Below are 13,248 nucleotides of genomic sequence, written 5' to 3'. Positions count from 1 at the left end.
TCATAGAAACATGAAATTATTCTCGTTAATCAGGAGGAGAACATGTACACCAAGCCCTGATGCTAAATGTGGGTGACTGACCACAGCGTGTGGATCAACTTTTCACCATCTTTTCGAGGAAAAGTAAAGTGAGTGATAATAATTAAATGGAAGGATCCCACTTTGCAATGACTCACAGGAAGGTTAGATTGATATACAGTGCCCCCCTGTGTTAAAACAGTGAAACACGCATGCAGGCACGTATGATTTCTAAAAAAAAAAAAAAAAGAATAATTTTTTTATCATTGTCACATTATTTGACTGATCTTCATTTTGGTCTTTTTTATAAGTAATAATAAAAACTGAAAAAAGAAATGTACCCAAACTATGATATGCTTACCGTTTTAACAGTACAAAACATTAAAAAAGATTATAAAGACGCAGACCAGAGACATTAGTTAAATATGTTTAAACACTCAGATGCAATTGTTATAGTTCAATCAAACAATAATTATAATTCAATCAGTTAGTCATTTTACATTTTACAATCAATCATAAGTTTAGTATATATATTGCTACTTGAGATTTACATTCCTTTCTTCTGCCTTCGAGCTCACAGTGTTACATGTGACGCCTGGGCTGCTCAAGAGTGAGCAGAGAGAAAATAAAACTGCTGTCTGAGCAATGAGTGGGTGAATCACCACAGAAAATGGACAATGTTGCCAAAGTGATTCATTATGCCTTGTTGAAGGAAAACAGCAAGTAGCTAGAAGGCAACAAAATGTCCCTAAACAAGATGATAGCCTCCCTTTAAGGGGTTTATTTTAATATAATAACTTTGGCTATTCCACTGGAAAACAACTACGACTACAGCAATACAACTACAGCAAGTACACCAAGTGAAAGTTGAACAAAAGGGTTTATCTGTAAACTGTGATAATTTAGGAAAAGACTGCACCACTTGGCATTGTTTTCTCTTATGTTTGGCTGTCCTGCGGGTTTATTTAAAATCTGCACACACATGTTTTAATAATAATATCATAGTATCATATTAATACCAGTGAAAGAATTGACATGCAAAAGGGGTCAAGATTACAAAAATAAGCACCAAGTTGTCACAAACTTGACTTCATCCTTTAATCATCTTCTTTTCAATTGTCATCACTCTAAGTAGCTTCTTAACTGAAGGCTGTTTTTTTCCATGTAGTCATAATACAACTCAAGGCAGTCATTTTTGCCACTGATAAATTCTCTCACAGATGCAGGGCAGACCTATAAGCCACACTTAAAGTGGCTTATAGTGGCACTGAAGTGTGACAGCGGCATATGATTCAGACTTAGTTCACACTCAGGAACTGAGTGTGCCTGTATGATAGCTCAAACTATCTCAAACTATTGAAAAACAGAGAACAAGGAGGAAATCAGATAAACCACAGTGGGCAGAATAGTAAGGCTCGAACCAAAAACACAGAGCACATATTTTCTTGTTAGCACTCTTTACTGTTGTGAAACCTTTTATATTCAGAGTATTTCAGCTTTTGAGTTTTGGAAGGTAAATGATGTAACAGCTGCAAAATTTCTAGAATGAACCATCTTAGGGCCATGAAAACAATATAACGCTTGCTCTCATATAATATGGGGTAATTGCTTGAGTACAGCTGGGAAGTACTTGTGCAACAACGTCATAATTACACAATGTGGAAATTGTGGCAGCCACAAAAATATTTCAGTAATGCATATGTCAAGATGACAATGGGGAAACAAATTAACAAATTAGTGTTGGTATTATTATTTGTAGTACTTTTATTATTATTATTACAATGAACCACATTACCCACTCCATCTCTAATATGATTTTACATCACATGATATTAACCCATTTTTGCTGGACCTTTAGCCTTAAATACCAAGATTATTGTTAACAGATTAACTATTGTAACCTGTTTTTACCAAGTTCTTACTGATACATTTTTTAATTTGTTATTGTTTTTTTTATCAATATGGTCTTCCCAGTATTACTCTTATTTTATTGCCCTATTATACAATACTAAAGTACTCTCAATATTATTACCAAAACATTAAAAGGTTATTAACTGTATAAATACTATGATATTACCTTGACATTACCTGTTTTTTAATCTTGTTGTTACTGAGCTGGAATTTCAAGTGCAAGCAATTTAATTTAACTATTATAATTATTGACATTTATCGTAAAATTGTGATATCACTTGCACACAAAAAATGTTATAAGGTATTTAAAAAGTTATACTGGAGAATGTACTTTATAACCTTATTTTTTCTTAAATTCAACTTTAAAGAAATACATACACTAAAAAAACATTATAACATTAGTTTGATAGTGTGAGCCAGAAGGAAACTTTACATTTTACATTTCATATGTATCATATCAGTGTTTGAAGAGTGACTTTTATATATATATATATATATATATATATATATATATATATATTTATTTATTTATGAGATGACTTTGTTACCAGGAGGCAGAGGGGACGTTGGATGATGTGTCTCATAGGTGAGACACTTTTCAAGTTGCAGACCAAGTTTTGAAACCAACAAACAACACCACCCCTGTTTTTTGAAATCATAGAACCTTTGTAGTTTTAGCAGCACATTGTAGCACTTGCGAGTGTCGTTTGCGTCACGGAATAATTTTTATTGAGCATAGCTTTAACACATCACTGCATTTACCAGCAGTGTTTGTGGCTCCAAACCTTGGTATTTTCCATCACCGCATTCTTGCTTTTTCAGCTCCTTTTATGCCATGAATTGTAGATTATTTCAGCCAAACACAACCTTTTCTTAACCATAGCCAACTGGTTTTTGTGCCTAAATTTAGCCACACCTTCACCACAGTGTTGCTGGGAAATGTAAATTTCAGTGTATGTGTTACAAAATAATGTACAGATGTAATGTATTTGTTGTCGGCAGAAATGTACTGTGTAATATAAGCCTTTTTCTCTGTTGATTGACGTTTGCTCTAGAATGACATATCATATTTCAGTAATACTCTGTTGACACACTGCTAAATATAATGAATAACATTTAAAATGTGGTATCTTACAATCAATAGGTTCAACTGTGGCAGCCCCACTGCTCCTGTTATTTTCCACTTTTTGACACTGCCTGTATCGCTTTGATCCAGTCCTTTCTTTCTTCAGCTGTAGCAGCTTGGAAGAAGTAGTGAATCTCATCTGAGGTGATGATCTCAAAGAGGTTGCCATCAATGTCATATTTTTTGGCTGAAATGGAATATATGAGCGTAAAAAGGGATGGATGAGAAACTACTAAACAGCAATTATATTTCCTGGTCACAGTAGTGAAGCAACAGGGCATGTTTATCCTGCCACTGTGGTCCCACTCACCGTCAGGCACAAATTCCACAGCTGTAACCACAGACCCACGCAGATGGATCGAGCCCAGAGGGTCATCACCCTGACACAATGAAAAGAGATGAAAGAAGGCAGAAAGTAGACATGAAAAAGATTGTATGAGTAAAAAAAAAAAACTCATGTTCTTGATATTTTTTCAGCGTGTACGAGACTGTATATTTACCTTTGTGGGATCATAATAATGCATATAAGCAGGGTCATCTCTCAGAATGAACTTTCGTACCTTCCAGTTTTTTCTCTTATGTCCCTGTGATAAAATAACACACACCTGTTTATTTGATTTGCTGAGCATGATTGCAATAACTAAAAATTTTCCCACTTTCAGCCACACGTTATATTTATCCTGTATGCATCCGTTATCATGTGTGCAAAAGCAGAAGTGTGATGTATTATAATTAGCCAACACTGAATTTGTCCTCTGATCAAGATAAACTAATGTCATCAACACTGTTTATATTATCAGTGTAAAAGCATGCAGTGAAACAAAAACACTGTGAAACTTGTGCTTGTTTTCTGATCCACCTGTTTCAGTAAACAGCCTTGTTTTATGATGTTTCCTCTGAACTCTTCCTTCACAAGCACATCTTCATCACTGGAGTAGCCTTCACAGAAAAACCCACTGTCTGCCTGCAACAAGGCACAGCCACATACACACACAATACAGACACACATAAATCATGCTTCATCATCCCCAACCTTATTGAATGTTCAATTGGCTTTTTTTTTCAAACTTACAAAGTAATAAAGTGCAACTGTATGATCTAAGAAGGCTGTTTGCTCTGCACTCTCAGCTCCTTCTTTCGACATGTCACCTGCAGGCTGGATAAAACCCTCATTCAGGAGCCCTGTTGCTAACATGAGGGCCTCAGGCCTATTTCTGGCTTTCCCCACTGAGATCAACCACTCGACCACTGTTGCACCTGTGCAAAAATAAGGGAGGCGCAAAAACGAGGCAGCAACATTAAAATGTAAAGAAAAAAGAAAACGTCTGTAACTTGAATAAAAACTCTTATAAAAAGAACAGTACCGGTGAAGCAGTGGTTGAAGACTCGATTCTCCTGCTCCAGTTTTAACTCTTTTACTCCGTCATCTTGGTCTTTCATCTGGGCATACAGTTCACTAAGAAAACAAAATGAAGACAGCGTCAACATGTCTTGCCATACTATCATTCTATAAGCTAAGTCTTTTCACTAAATCCCTGCCCTCAGTTGTAATTGTCTAACCGTAGCTTGAGAAGTACACAGAGGCATGACAATCCTGTTACACCTCACAATAGTTGCGTGCCCATCCAAATAAAGCAAAATTCTAACGAAACTTTCAGAAAATCGAATCAATATTGGACGTTGGTTCATAGAGATAAGCAGTAGGTGGCCCTAATTATACACACAGGTGGCATTATTTGTTGAGTGTGTTTTTGCTGCATTTTGTCGCATTTACCTTTTATTGATACATCAAATTTTCCACTACCGTGTGCAATATATGAATATATGAAGATTTTTTATTTTTTTAGCGCAAATTGAAAATATACACAAAAACTGTTAGATGGAAATGCAACTTGCTTCTCCACATGTGCGTAAGGATTCACTGCAAACAGTGGCAAACAAAGACTCTGCACAATAACACAAAGTCCAGCTAACTGGTTTAGTAACGCTGACAACAGTCCAAGGCCAAGAAGCATATCCTTATCTAAAACTTTATAAGTGAAACATACCTTTTGAAACACTACCAGCATCTAACTTCAGTCTTTTGTCTGTGTATGATTTTTTAGAATAAACAAATCCAAACCAGGTTATGCCTGCTTTTGTCTGCCTCTGTTCAAACCAAAGTGCCCATTGTTTCAAAAATTTTGACTGATCTGCCATTATTAATATATGCAGTGCAAGAACGGAAAGCTTGACAGCTCGACAACAGCAACTAAGAGGGACACAACTAACCTAGTTAGGTCAATTCTTAGAAATGTTTTTTCATCAGTGTATTGTCCTTTTCAATTTATTTCTACCACATACGCCAGGTTGACTGTCTCAGGCAGCCGAATGGAGCGTCTTGTGGACTTCCTGGCAAACTTTCTTCCCCCGTCTAGGCAGGTGATGGCTCTCTTGATGTCCTTGACCCAAATCTCTCTCTCCTCCACGTGCGAGGCTTGGAAAAAGTGATCCTGCTTCTTGTCTGTTGTAATCTTGAAAACCAGCTAAATGGAACATTATTAGTCAGTCACGCTGTTACATTTTCTGTTCTCTCTTTAGATGTTGCTTCAGATATAACATATACAGCAACTCATTTAGAAGAAAATACTTAATTAGCTGTCTGAAATTATTCAGAAATGTAATTTGCGTATCTAAGCCTTCAGTGATATAGTTCAGATTTTTCATCAGCTATCTTTGACATTTACTTACTGTCCTCTTGCCAAAATCCTGGCAAGGATTGATGAGCTTGGCTCCCTTTAGTGGGATCATTCCTTTCGGAGACTGATCGGTTTTCTTCTTATAGAATTCCACCCCATCTTCTGACAGCACTACCCACACTGCCTTCCAGGAGTTTAGCACTGTGCCCTGAGGATCAATGAGAGTTGACAACAGGCGGCCTTGAGTTAAAGTATTGGATCAAGGATCTAGTTGTTACAGAAAATGTGTTTGAATATTTCAGATGTACCTGTTTTAACACTGGAACTTTTTGGCCTGATTGTGTAACATTAAAAATACCAAATGAATATTTAGTTTGACAGGAATTTCCCTTTTGTAAATGTGCATTTGCTTTGTGTTTCATTTCAAAGACAGGGTTTTATAACATGAAGTGAAAGGTTATCCAACAGGCATAAGAAACGAAAGAAGGCTGGTCTTATTTCATAATGCACTGTGCTAACCCATGAAAATGCAGAAATGAATCTATAGTTAGGAGTTCTGTTAATGGGTACAAGGAAAAGAAATTACCTGCTTTGCCGAGCCCTTTCTTGAAAAATTTTAGTTTGTGTTTATATATCTTATATATGTGTTCCATTTTACAAACTCTCATGCTCCGTTAAGCCTGCATTATCCTCCGTTTACTTCACTTCCTCAGGGAAGAGAAGCAAGCTGTTTAAGCAGTGCGACTTTTTCCCAGCAGGGCATGCTTTGGAGAAATTATTACATTTAAAGTTACATAAGTTATGTAAGAAACAAAGTCATCCCAAAATATATCTGCTGTGAAACACATGCCTGCAAGCATTGCAAGAAAGCTGTGGGCGTACTCCTCAGACTCAACCATGCAGGGATAAATAAAACAACAAACACATGTAACAACATAGAGTCGGAATATCAGCCTTTGCCCTCTGAGCAGCTGTAGTTCTCCATTGTGTCCTTCATGTCCTGCAGTGTGTGAGCAGAAAACAGCCATTTGGACTGCAGACTGTACTTTCTTTAATACAGTTTGTATAGTTTTAGTACTGACACTCTAAATTTATATGTGTATGTCACTGAATTGTATATAAACATATCCACTCCCACAGGAGTCAACACAGGACTTTTCTTACTCTTAACAAATTTCATTGCAAGAGTCAAACCACTATTGATTTTTAATGTCTCTAAATATTTTGGCTGCTGCCATCTTGTGCTGGTGATGTCTGAATATGATCAGTAGTGATCTCTAGTCAAACTCCCGCCAACATATCCGTGCAGACATTCATGAGCAGCGTCAGTGAATGCGAACATGTAGGTCGGCTGTTGGCACATTGGCACATATGATGATGTCAAACCAACTTAAAAAAATCGCCAAAACATTGAATATACAAACTGATCAGAAAATCTAAAACTTGAACTCACATCAGTGTGATAAGAACTACCTTGACGGAAACCATCTTTGGGAAAAATGATTTTGATGTGTACTTTGAGTTTTTAGTTTGGCACATGATGCGCTAACTTCGAGGGGTGGGATGTATGACCTTTACTGCAACCAGCCATCAGGGGGCAAATCGAGATGTTTTGGCATCCCTGAGGAGTTGTCATGTCATCCATCTTTCTAAATACAGTTGATGGTTTATAGCAGCAGGATGGTGTATGTGGGATTAAATCAAATACTGAGCTCATGACAATACTTTTGTTTTGTTTGTTTTTTAATCTATAGACTTGAAATACACAACTGAAGAGGTATTTTGTGTTTGTCCGTCTTTTATTGTACAAAAATCTTAACTTCTGATTGTAGATAAAGGTTTTTTATTTGACCCACTTTTTGCCTCTGATTGCATTTTCATTGACAGGATGTTATGTCAGGACACACAGACACACCATTAACCGACTGTTTGCATATTTTCTGTTCTACCCATCTGTCCGTGAGAAAGAGAAGGACCCTGATAATGCCTTCGCCATCTCTTGGCATGACCATTGTGCACCAATGTGGCTATGTGTGGTGCCTTCAGTGTCTTCACATTATTCATATGATAAGACACAGGTTATAATGTCTTAATAATCATCAAACAAGAAAAAGATGATCGATTAAGACTGTTTTGCACATCGAACCAGAGTTTATTAAGTGTTTCACAATACAGGATAGAATGAAAAGAAAATACAGAATAATATATTCATGTCTGATGGATAACATCAAATGTGAAATTATTAATATGATGTTTGTAAAGTTTGTGTTCCTTGGTGTGTTAGGTGTGAAGAAACTTTAGAAAAAATCACACTCCTCGCCTGATCTGAAAAAACATGAGCGTGGGTTGAAGTACAGAATGATGTGTGAAACGAACACATTCTATCCACGCTTTGGGTTTTTTTTTTTTTTTTTTAAAAATTCCATTTATCACGTGGTAAATGACTTATGTACTGCAATTATTTTGTGCAGACTAAATGTTTATGTGTCATCAAAGCAGTTTCAGTTAGTTTTGTTGTGTTTTTGAGGATATTCACAGGATATATTGCAAAGAGACACTGTTAATTTCAGGTCGTGGCATTCTTATGTTTTTCTCCATAAGTAAATATGTTTTGTATTTGGGATAAATGGTGAAACACAGCTGATAAAACACATTGCATGCTTTACTCTGGCTTCTGGACAAAAGTAGGAACTTGAGTTTTTGTTGCAACTGTTGAAAAGAAGTGTGTAGTTGTGTACTGTGCAGCAACCTTTGAGTGACTTTGAACAATACTCCTCTTAACCAGCGCTGTTTGTCAATTCCAGACTTTTTTTTCGAAATGTTCATTTTCTCTCGCCACTGTTTCTGACAGATGCATCTAACCTTAAACTTCCACTAAATGTGACTGCGTGTCTTGCCACATTAGTACTCATTACCATTTGGTTCAAGAAGTTAACAGAACCAGTCAAACCTCTTGTTAGTCCTCTATTCTGTATGTATTCTTTGACACACACTTTTTATCCCAATATAATTACTTTGAAGTTATTTTTTTTTAATGTACATGTCAATTTGCACTCTTGTTTTGCTTACATATTGCGTGCCAAAAGGTACAAAGTGTGTTGTCACAAAGCCAAACGCCTACTGATACAGAACCGATCATAACATTGCCGAAGTTTTTACTTCTATTATTTTGTCTGAAGTGCTTGTAAAAAAACAACCACACTCCAGCACTACAAGTGTAATGTGAGGAAGTAAATAGTATTTTCTTGTTATTCTTACCTTTTTCACCAAGTATCCCTCTCTGATCTGTTGTGGCTCCATGACCCTGTTCCTTGCTGCCGGTAGCTTCAACTTTGGTCACTTTTTTGTGATGGTTTCAAACGTTTCCCACTCACTCCACCTACAACCTACTCTCTCTCTCTCTCTCTGTCACTCTGTTAAAACCACAAACACACACACACACACAGACACAGACACACACAAGCAGGAAGTTAAACTGCTGGGTGTGTTACAATGATGCGTGGTCAACCAACTTCCTCTTCAATGTGGTATTATTAGTTAAAGCTACTGCTCGGCTTTATACTGTTAGTAATAATGTTCTCAAAAGGCAACTTGACAGTTTTGACGCAAATGCAAATGCAAGTTGTGGATGTGTCACTGTAGTAAAATGTATAACTTTAAATCTAAACATGGCAGCTGGTTAGAAGAAACAGTGAGGCACAGACAGAAATTAAGCCACCTTCAAATCACACTTTTTTTCTGTGCCTATGATTTAGGGATTTACTTGACCAGACTTGTGTTCCTTTTATTTAAAAAAAAATCGGTACGGTGATTAGCCTTTTTTGAATGTCAGCAGAAAGAAACCATACTTCTGTCATCATATATATTGTAGTTTTACATTCACAAAAACTTGTTGGCCCACTGTTTAAACCCAACTCAGCTGGAGTATGAATAACAATGAGTGCATGATTTAGTTATCACTGATACATCACAACAGCTGACCTGAGTCAGACTACAGTCTATTTCTGGAAAAGCAATGGTTCCTCTTTTCCTGATTGCTCAATGTGGCTGGAGTGTTGTGTGCTTTTAGTGAAGTGGACAGGCTGAGTAACAGCAGAGGGAGAACAACTTTTAAAAAGTATGATGTTGTTAATTTATTAACATTAAAATCTATGTTAAAAGCTGCACCAGTCCCCCCTCCCCCCCTTTCAAGTTCAACCTGTACTATGGAATAAATGAATAAAAAGATAATCTTAAAAAAAAAGAAAAAAAAAAAAGGTTGCACCAGAGCAGTCAGTAGAGCAATGGTACCATAAGACTTAAAGGAGCACTTCACCCCCCAGAATTTATCTTTTTCATATCAGTTACCCACCCCATGTTACATTGAATTCCTGACTTATTTCATTTGCATTCCCCCGGCCATATCCAACAACAGCAAAACTTCATCAAAACATCCATTTATAAACTCTCCCACAACTTGTGCAACATAATCCAAGTCGCAGTTATGTCCAAAAACATACATGTTTGCTAAAACCTTACAATTTAATAAAATTACATGAATCTGAACTCTGCTTTTGCTTTTTTTCAATTTTGTATCTTTCTTTCACCATGGGGCCGAATTCAACATGAATTAATGATATAAAAATGATTGTTTGTGGTTGAAGTGTTCCTTTCAGAACAAACACGAGAACATATACATAACATCTATTTATTAATGATAAAGATGGTCTCTGAATTGTTATCGTCCTAGTTCTTAAAAACCATTATTCTAATGGTTTTAAGAGTAAGGACTACAATGGCACAGTTCAAGTCTAAAGCTGGACTGTCACTTAACTTCAGTTGCAACAGAACTCACTCACACCTTATCTCAATGTGTCACAGCCTGTTTCTTCAAAAAACTTCAGTCATTTCATGACATGAAAGGAAGTCTTTGTATCTGAAGCGTCAGCTCTCATGAACACAGTGAAACAGCTGTTTGCGTTGGTGGAAAAACTCCAAACTTCCAACAAACATATGAGTGGCAGGGGAAAAGACTGGTTCGTTCTCTAGATGACAAAAGTGAAAAGAATGCAAGTTTGACTTATTTTGGAAGATTGTGATTTAATAAAAATATATATAGTGCTTATTTTTAAAATACTTTTTACTTTATTCTGCATGTTGTAAATTGTTAAATACATCTGTCACAGTCTGCTGTGTCCTATTTCTTCAGACTTTGGGGAAGACAGTTATGAGTATAAAAGACTCATTTGAGTTGCCTTTATTAGTAAGTCTGTCTTTGTTTTCACTTGATTGACTTATTGTTGAGAGGTTTGTTTTTTCTTAGTTTTTGGCTTTCAGTTGTGTTCTTCCCCCCTGTGCTCCCTCATTCATCCTGCTACCCATGTGTCTCTTATGTCCTTCCCTGCTCCTCAGTTTTCCCAGCCAGCCAGCCAGCCAGCTCCTGGTCTGTTTTTCTACCTCATCACCTTATTCCCCTCACCTGGGCTTCTCCTCGTTTTCTCCTCCCCACCTGCACCTCATCCCCTCGTCAGTCTAGTTTGTATTTAAGTCCTGGTTTTCAGTCCAGTCTTTGTTGGGTCCTTGATTTGTTCGTGTGATGTTCAGTTGCTGTCTCCTTAGAATTAAGCGTTATCTTTTTGAGTGCCAGTTGCCTGCTGTGTCCTGCTGCTCCACATTACATGACAACAACAAACTTCACAATATAACAACACTTTTTTCTGTACTTTCAGTTAATTTCCGCTGTCAGTATTCACCTGGGTGAAGCAACATGCAGATGGTGGACACAATAACAAACATACTATAGTGCTTTCCCTTACAATATCTGAGCAGCAAAATGTAATACTATTGTGAAGATATTTGCTTCCTTTTTGGCCTTGATTCAGCTCAATGGTGATTCTGAAATCTACTATTTAAATCGATCTGCTTTTGGTAATGTGTTTAATATGGATGGCATGTACAAATAAAATCAGTAACACTTCATTCTTGTGATACTGTTAATGCTCCTCTAGAGGGTGTCGCAAACACATTCAAAACAAAATCAGCTGAATGAAAGCAGCTTTACCGCATTGAGGGGTTACACCGACACTAAATACAGGATGAGAGAGAAAACAAAAGGCTACAGATGGGAACGATTGGTTGATAACGTAAAAGTGATGATAGAAATGTGTGAATACCTCATAAGAGTTAGCATATGAATACAATTCAAGTCTACTGGTGAAACTACTTTGGAGAGATTGCAAATATTTCAAAGGCAACTGGAGTGCAAAAACAAGCTGATAGAATTATTCATGAGCCATCTCATGTGTTCAATCATTCCCCTAATGGGAAGATGGTTTAAACTAGCTGCTTCATCCTAATCAAGCAGTTATTTTATGATAAGAACATACAATGTAAAGCGTCCCTCTAATGATGATCTTATTCCTATAAACGAGGGAGGTTCTTTTTATTTATCAAAAGGGACACTGACCATACAGTACGTGTGTCCGCCTTGAATCATGTGTCCCTCTCTCCCATGAATAAACATCAAGGGGTCTCTGGTGTTTATGAGTTTATTAATAAATCTTGGGGCAGTGAGTTTTATTAACTGTCAACATAAGAGTCATTTCTCTCTGCGGTGGCGACTAAAAAGGGGCTTGAGGTATAGACTGTTAATTTCACTGAGAAAACAAAGATGGAGGCCATTTCTCATTGAAAAAGCAGCCATCAAGGACATCTGCGGGAAAATAATACACTTAACCCTGGTCGTCTTTATATAAGACACATAAAGGTGCAATAACAAAAGCTCAGAGAAAGAGAATCACAATCAAGATGTCCTTTTGGTTTATTTTACTGAAATAATGTCTCTCTCTCTCTCCTCTTCATCCCTGTGCTGCCTTTCATCTGCACATAGAGCAGTATTATGATGATGTACTGTACATCCTGGGAATAGAGAGAAGAAACAGATCTGTTAGCACTGAGCTTGTAGAGGAGACGGGGAAGGTACTGTAAGCATGATGAAACTGAAGAAACAGGACATCTTCATGAGAAAAAAAAAAACACCTGCTGTCTTCCAATCTCACAAACCCTTTTCAGACCTGAATTGACCTATGAGCATCTACTGTCAACCGCCTATAGCAGGAGTACATGATGTACCAGGATTATAATGTGCTCTAATGTTTGTTTAGGATATTTAAAAATTGAAAATGTTATCTTCAGCTTCCTGATGAATCAACATAGACATGGTGTACAGGTTAATACCCTGTGGTGAGGAACATTAGTTGCATCGCCAGATTTCTCCCCTTTTTTCTTGTAAAGCTTTGAAATAAAAGGGGATATGTCTCCACGGATTCTGAATGAAAAACACAAAGTCAGAGTTGGTTTTGCATCTACAAGAAATAGTCACACTTTACTTTTCAGTGTCCATCATTACAATATTCCTCCCAATATTGAATCATTTCTGATTTCTCAAATCTTAAACAAAGGGCTGGATAGAGAGTGCATTTTCTCAAGTACTGCATATAAAACCGCAATTACTATCATTAATTCAATTATTATCCA

General features: G+C 36.8%; 1 protein-coding gene across 1 annotated transcript; it reads right to left on the bottom strand.

The window, feature by feature from the left end:
- Positions 1-946: 946 nt before the first annotated feature.
- Positions 947-9,150, bottom strand: plek (pleckstrin). The gene is made up of 9 exons (XM_042502722.2): positions 8,992-9,150; positions 5,786-5,941; positions 5,399-5,580; positions 4,420-4,511; positions 4,128-4,312; positions 3,915-4,019; positions 3,556-3,639; positions 3,366-3,435; positions 947-3,242 (listed from the first exon to the last, which is right to left on the bottom strand). Exons 1-9 carry the CDS (start codon positions 9,031-9,033, stop codon positions 3,103-3,105), a joined length of 1,056 nt encoding a protein of 351 aa, XP_042358656.1. The 5' UTR covers positions 9,034-9,150; the 3' UTR covers positions 947-3,102.
- Between the last annotated feature and the right edge of the window lie 4,098 nt (positions 9,151-13,248).

Source organism: Plectropomus leopardus, chromosome 13 (genome assembly GCF_026936395.1).
Source record: "Plectropomus leopardus strain MGB_pleo_1.0 chromosome 13, ASM2693639v1, whole genome shotgun sequence".
Taxonomy (NCBI): Eukaryota; Metazoa; Chordata; class Actinopteri; order Perciformes; family Serranidae; genus Plectropomus; species Plectropomus leopardus.
This window is presented reverse-complemented; position numbering and strand designations above follow the sequence as displayed.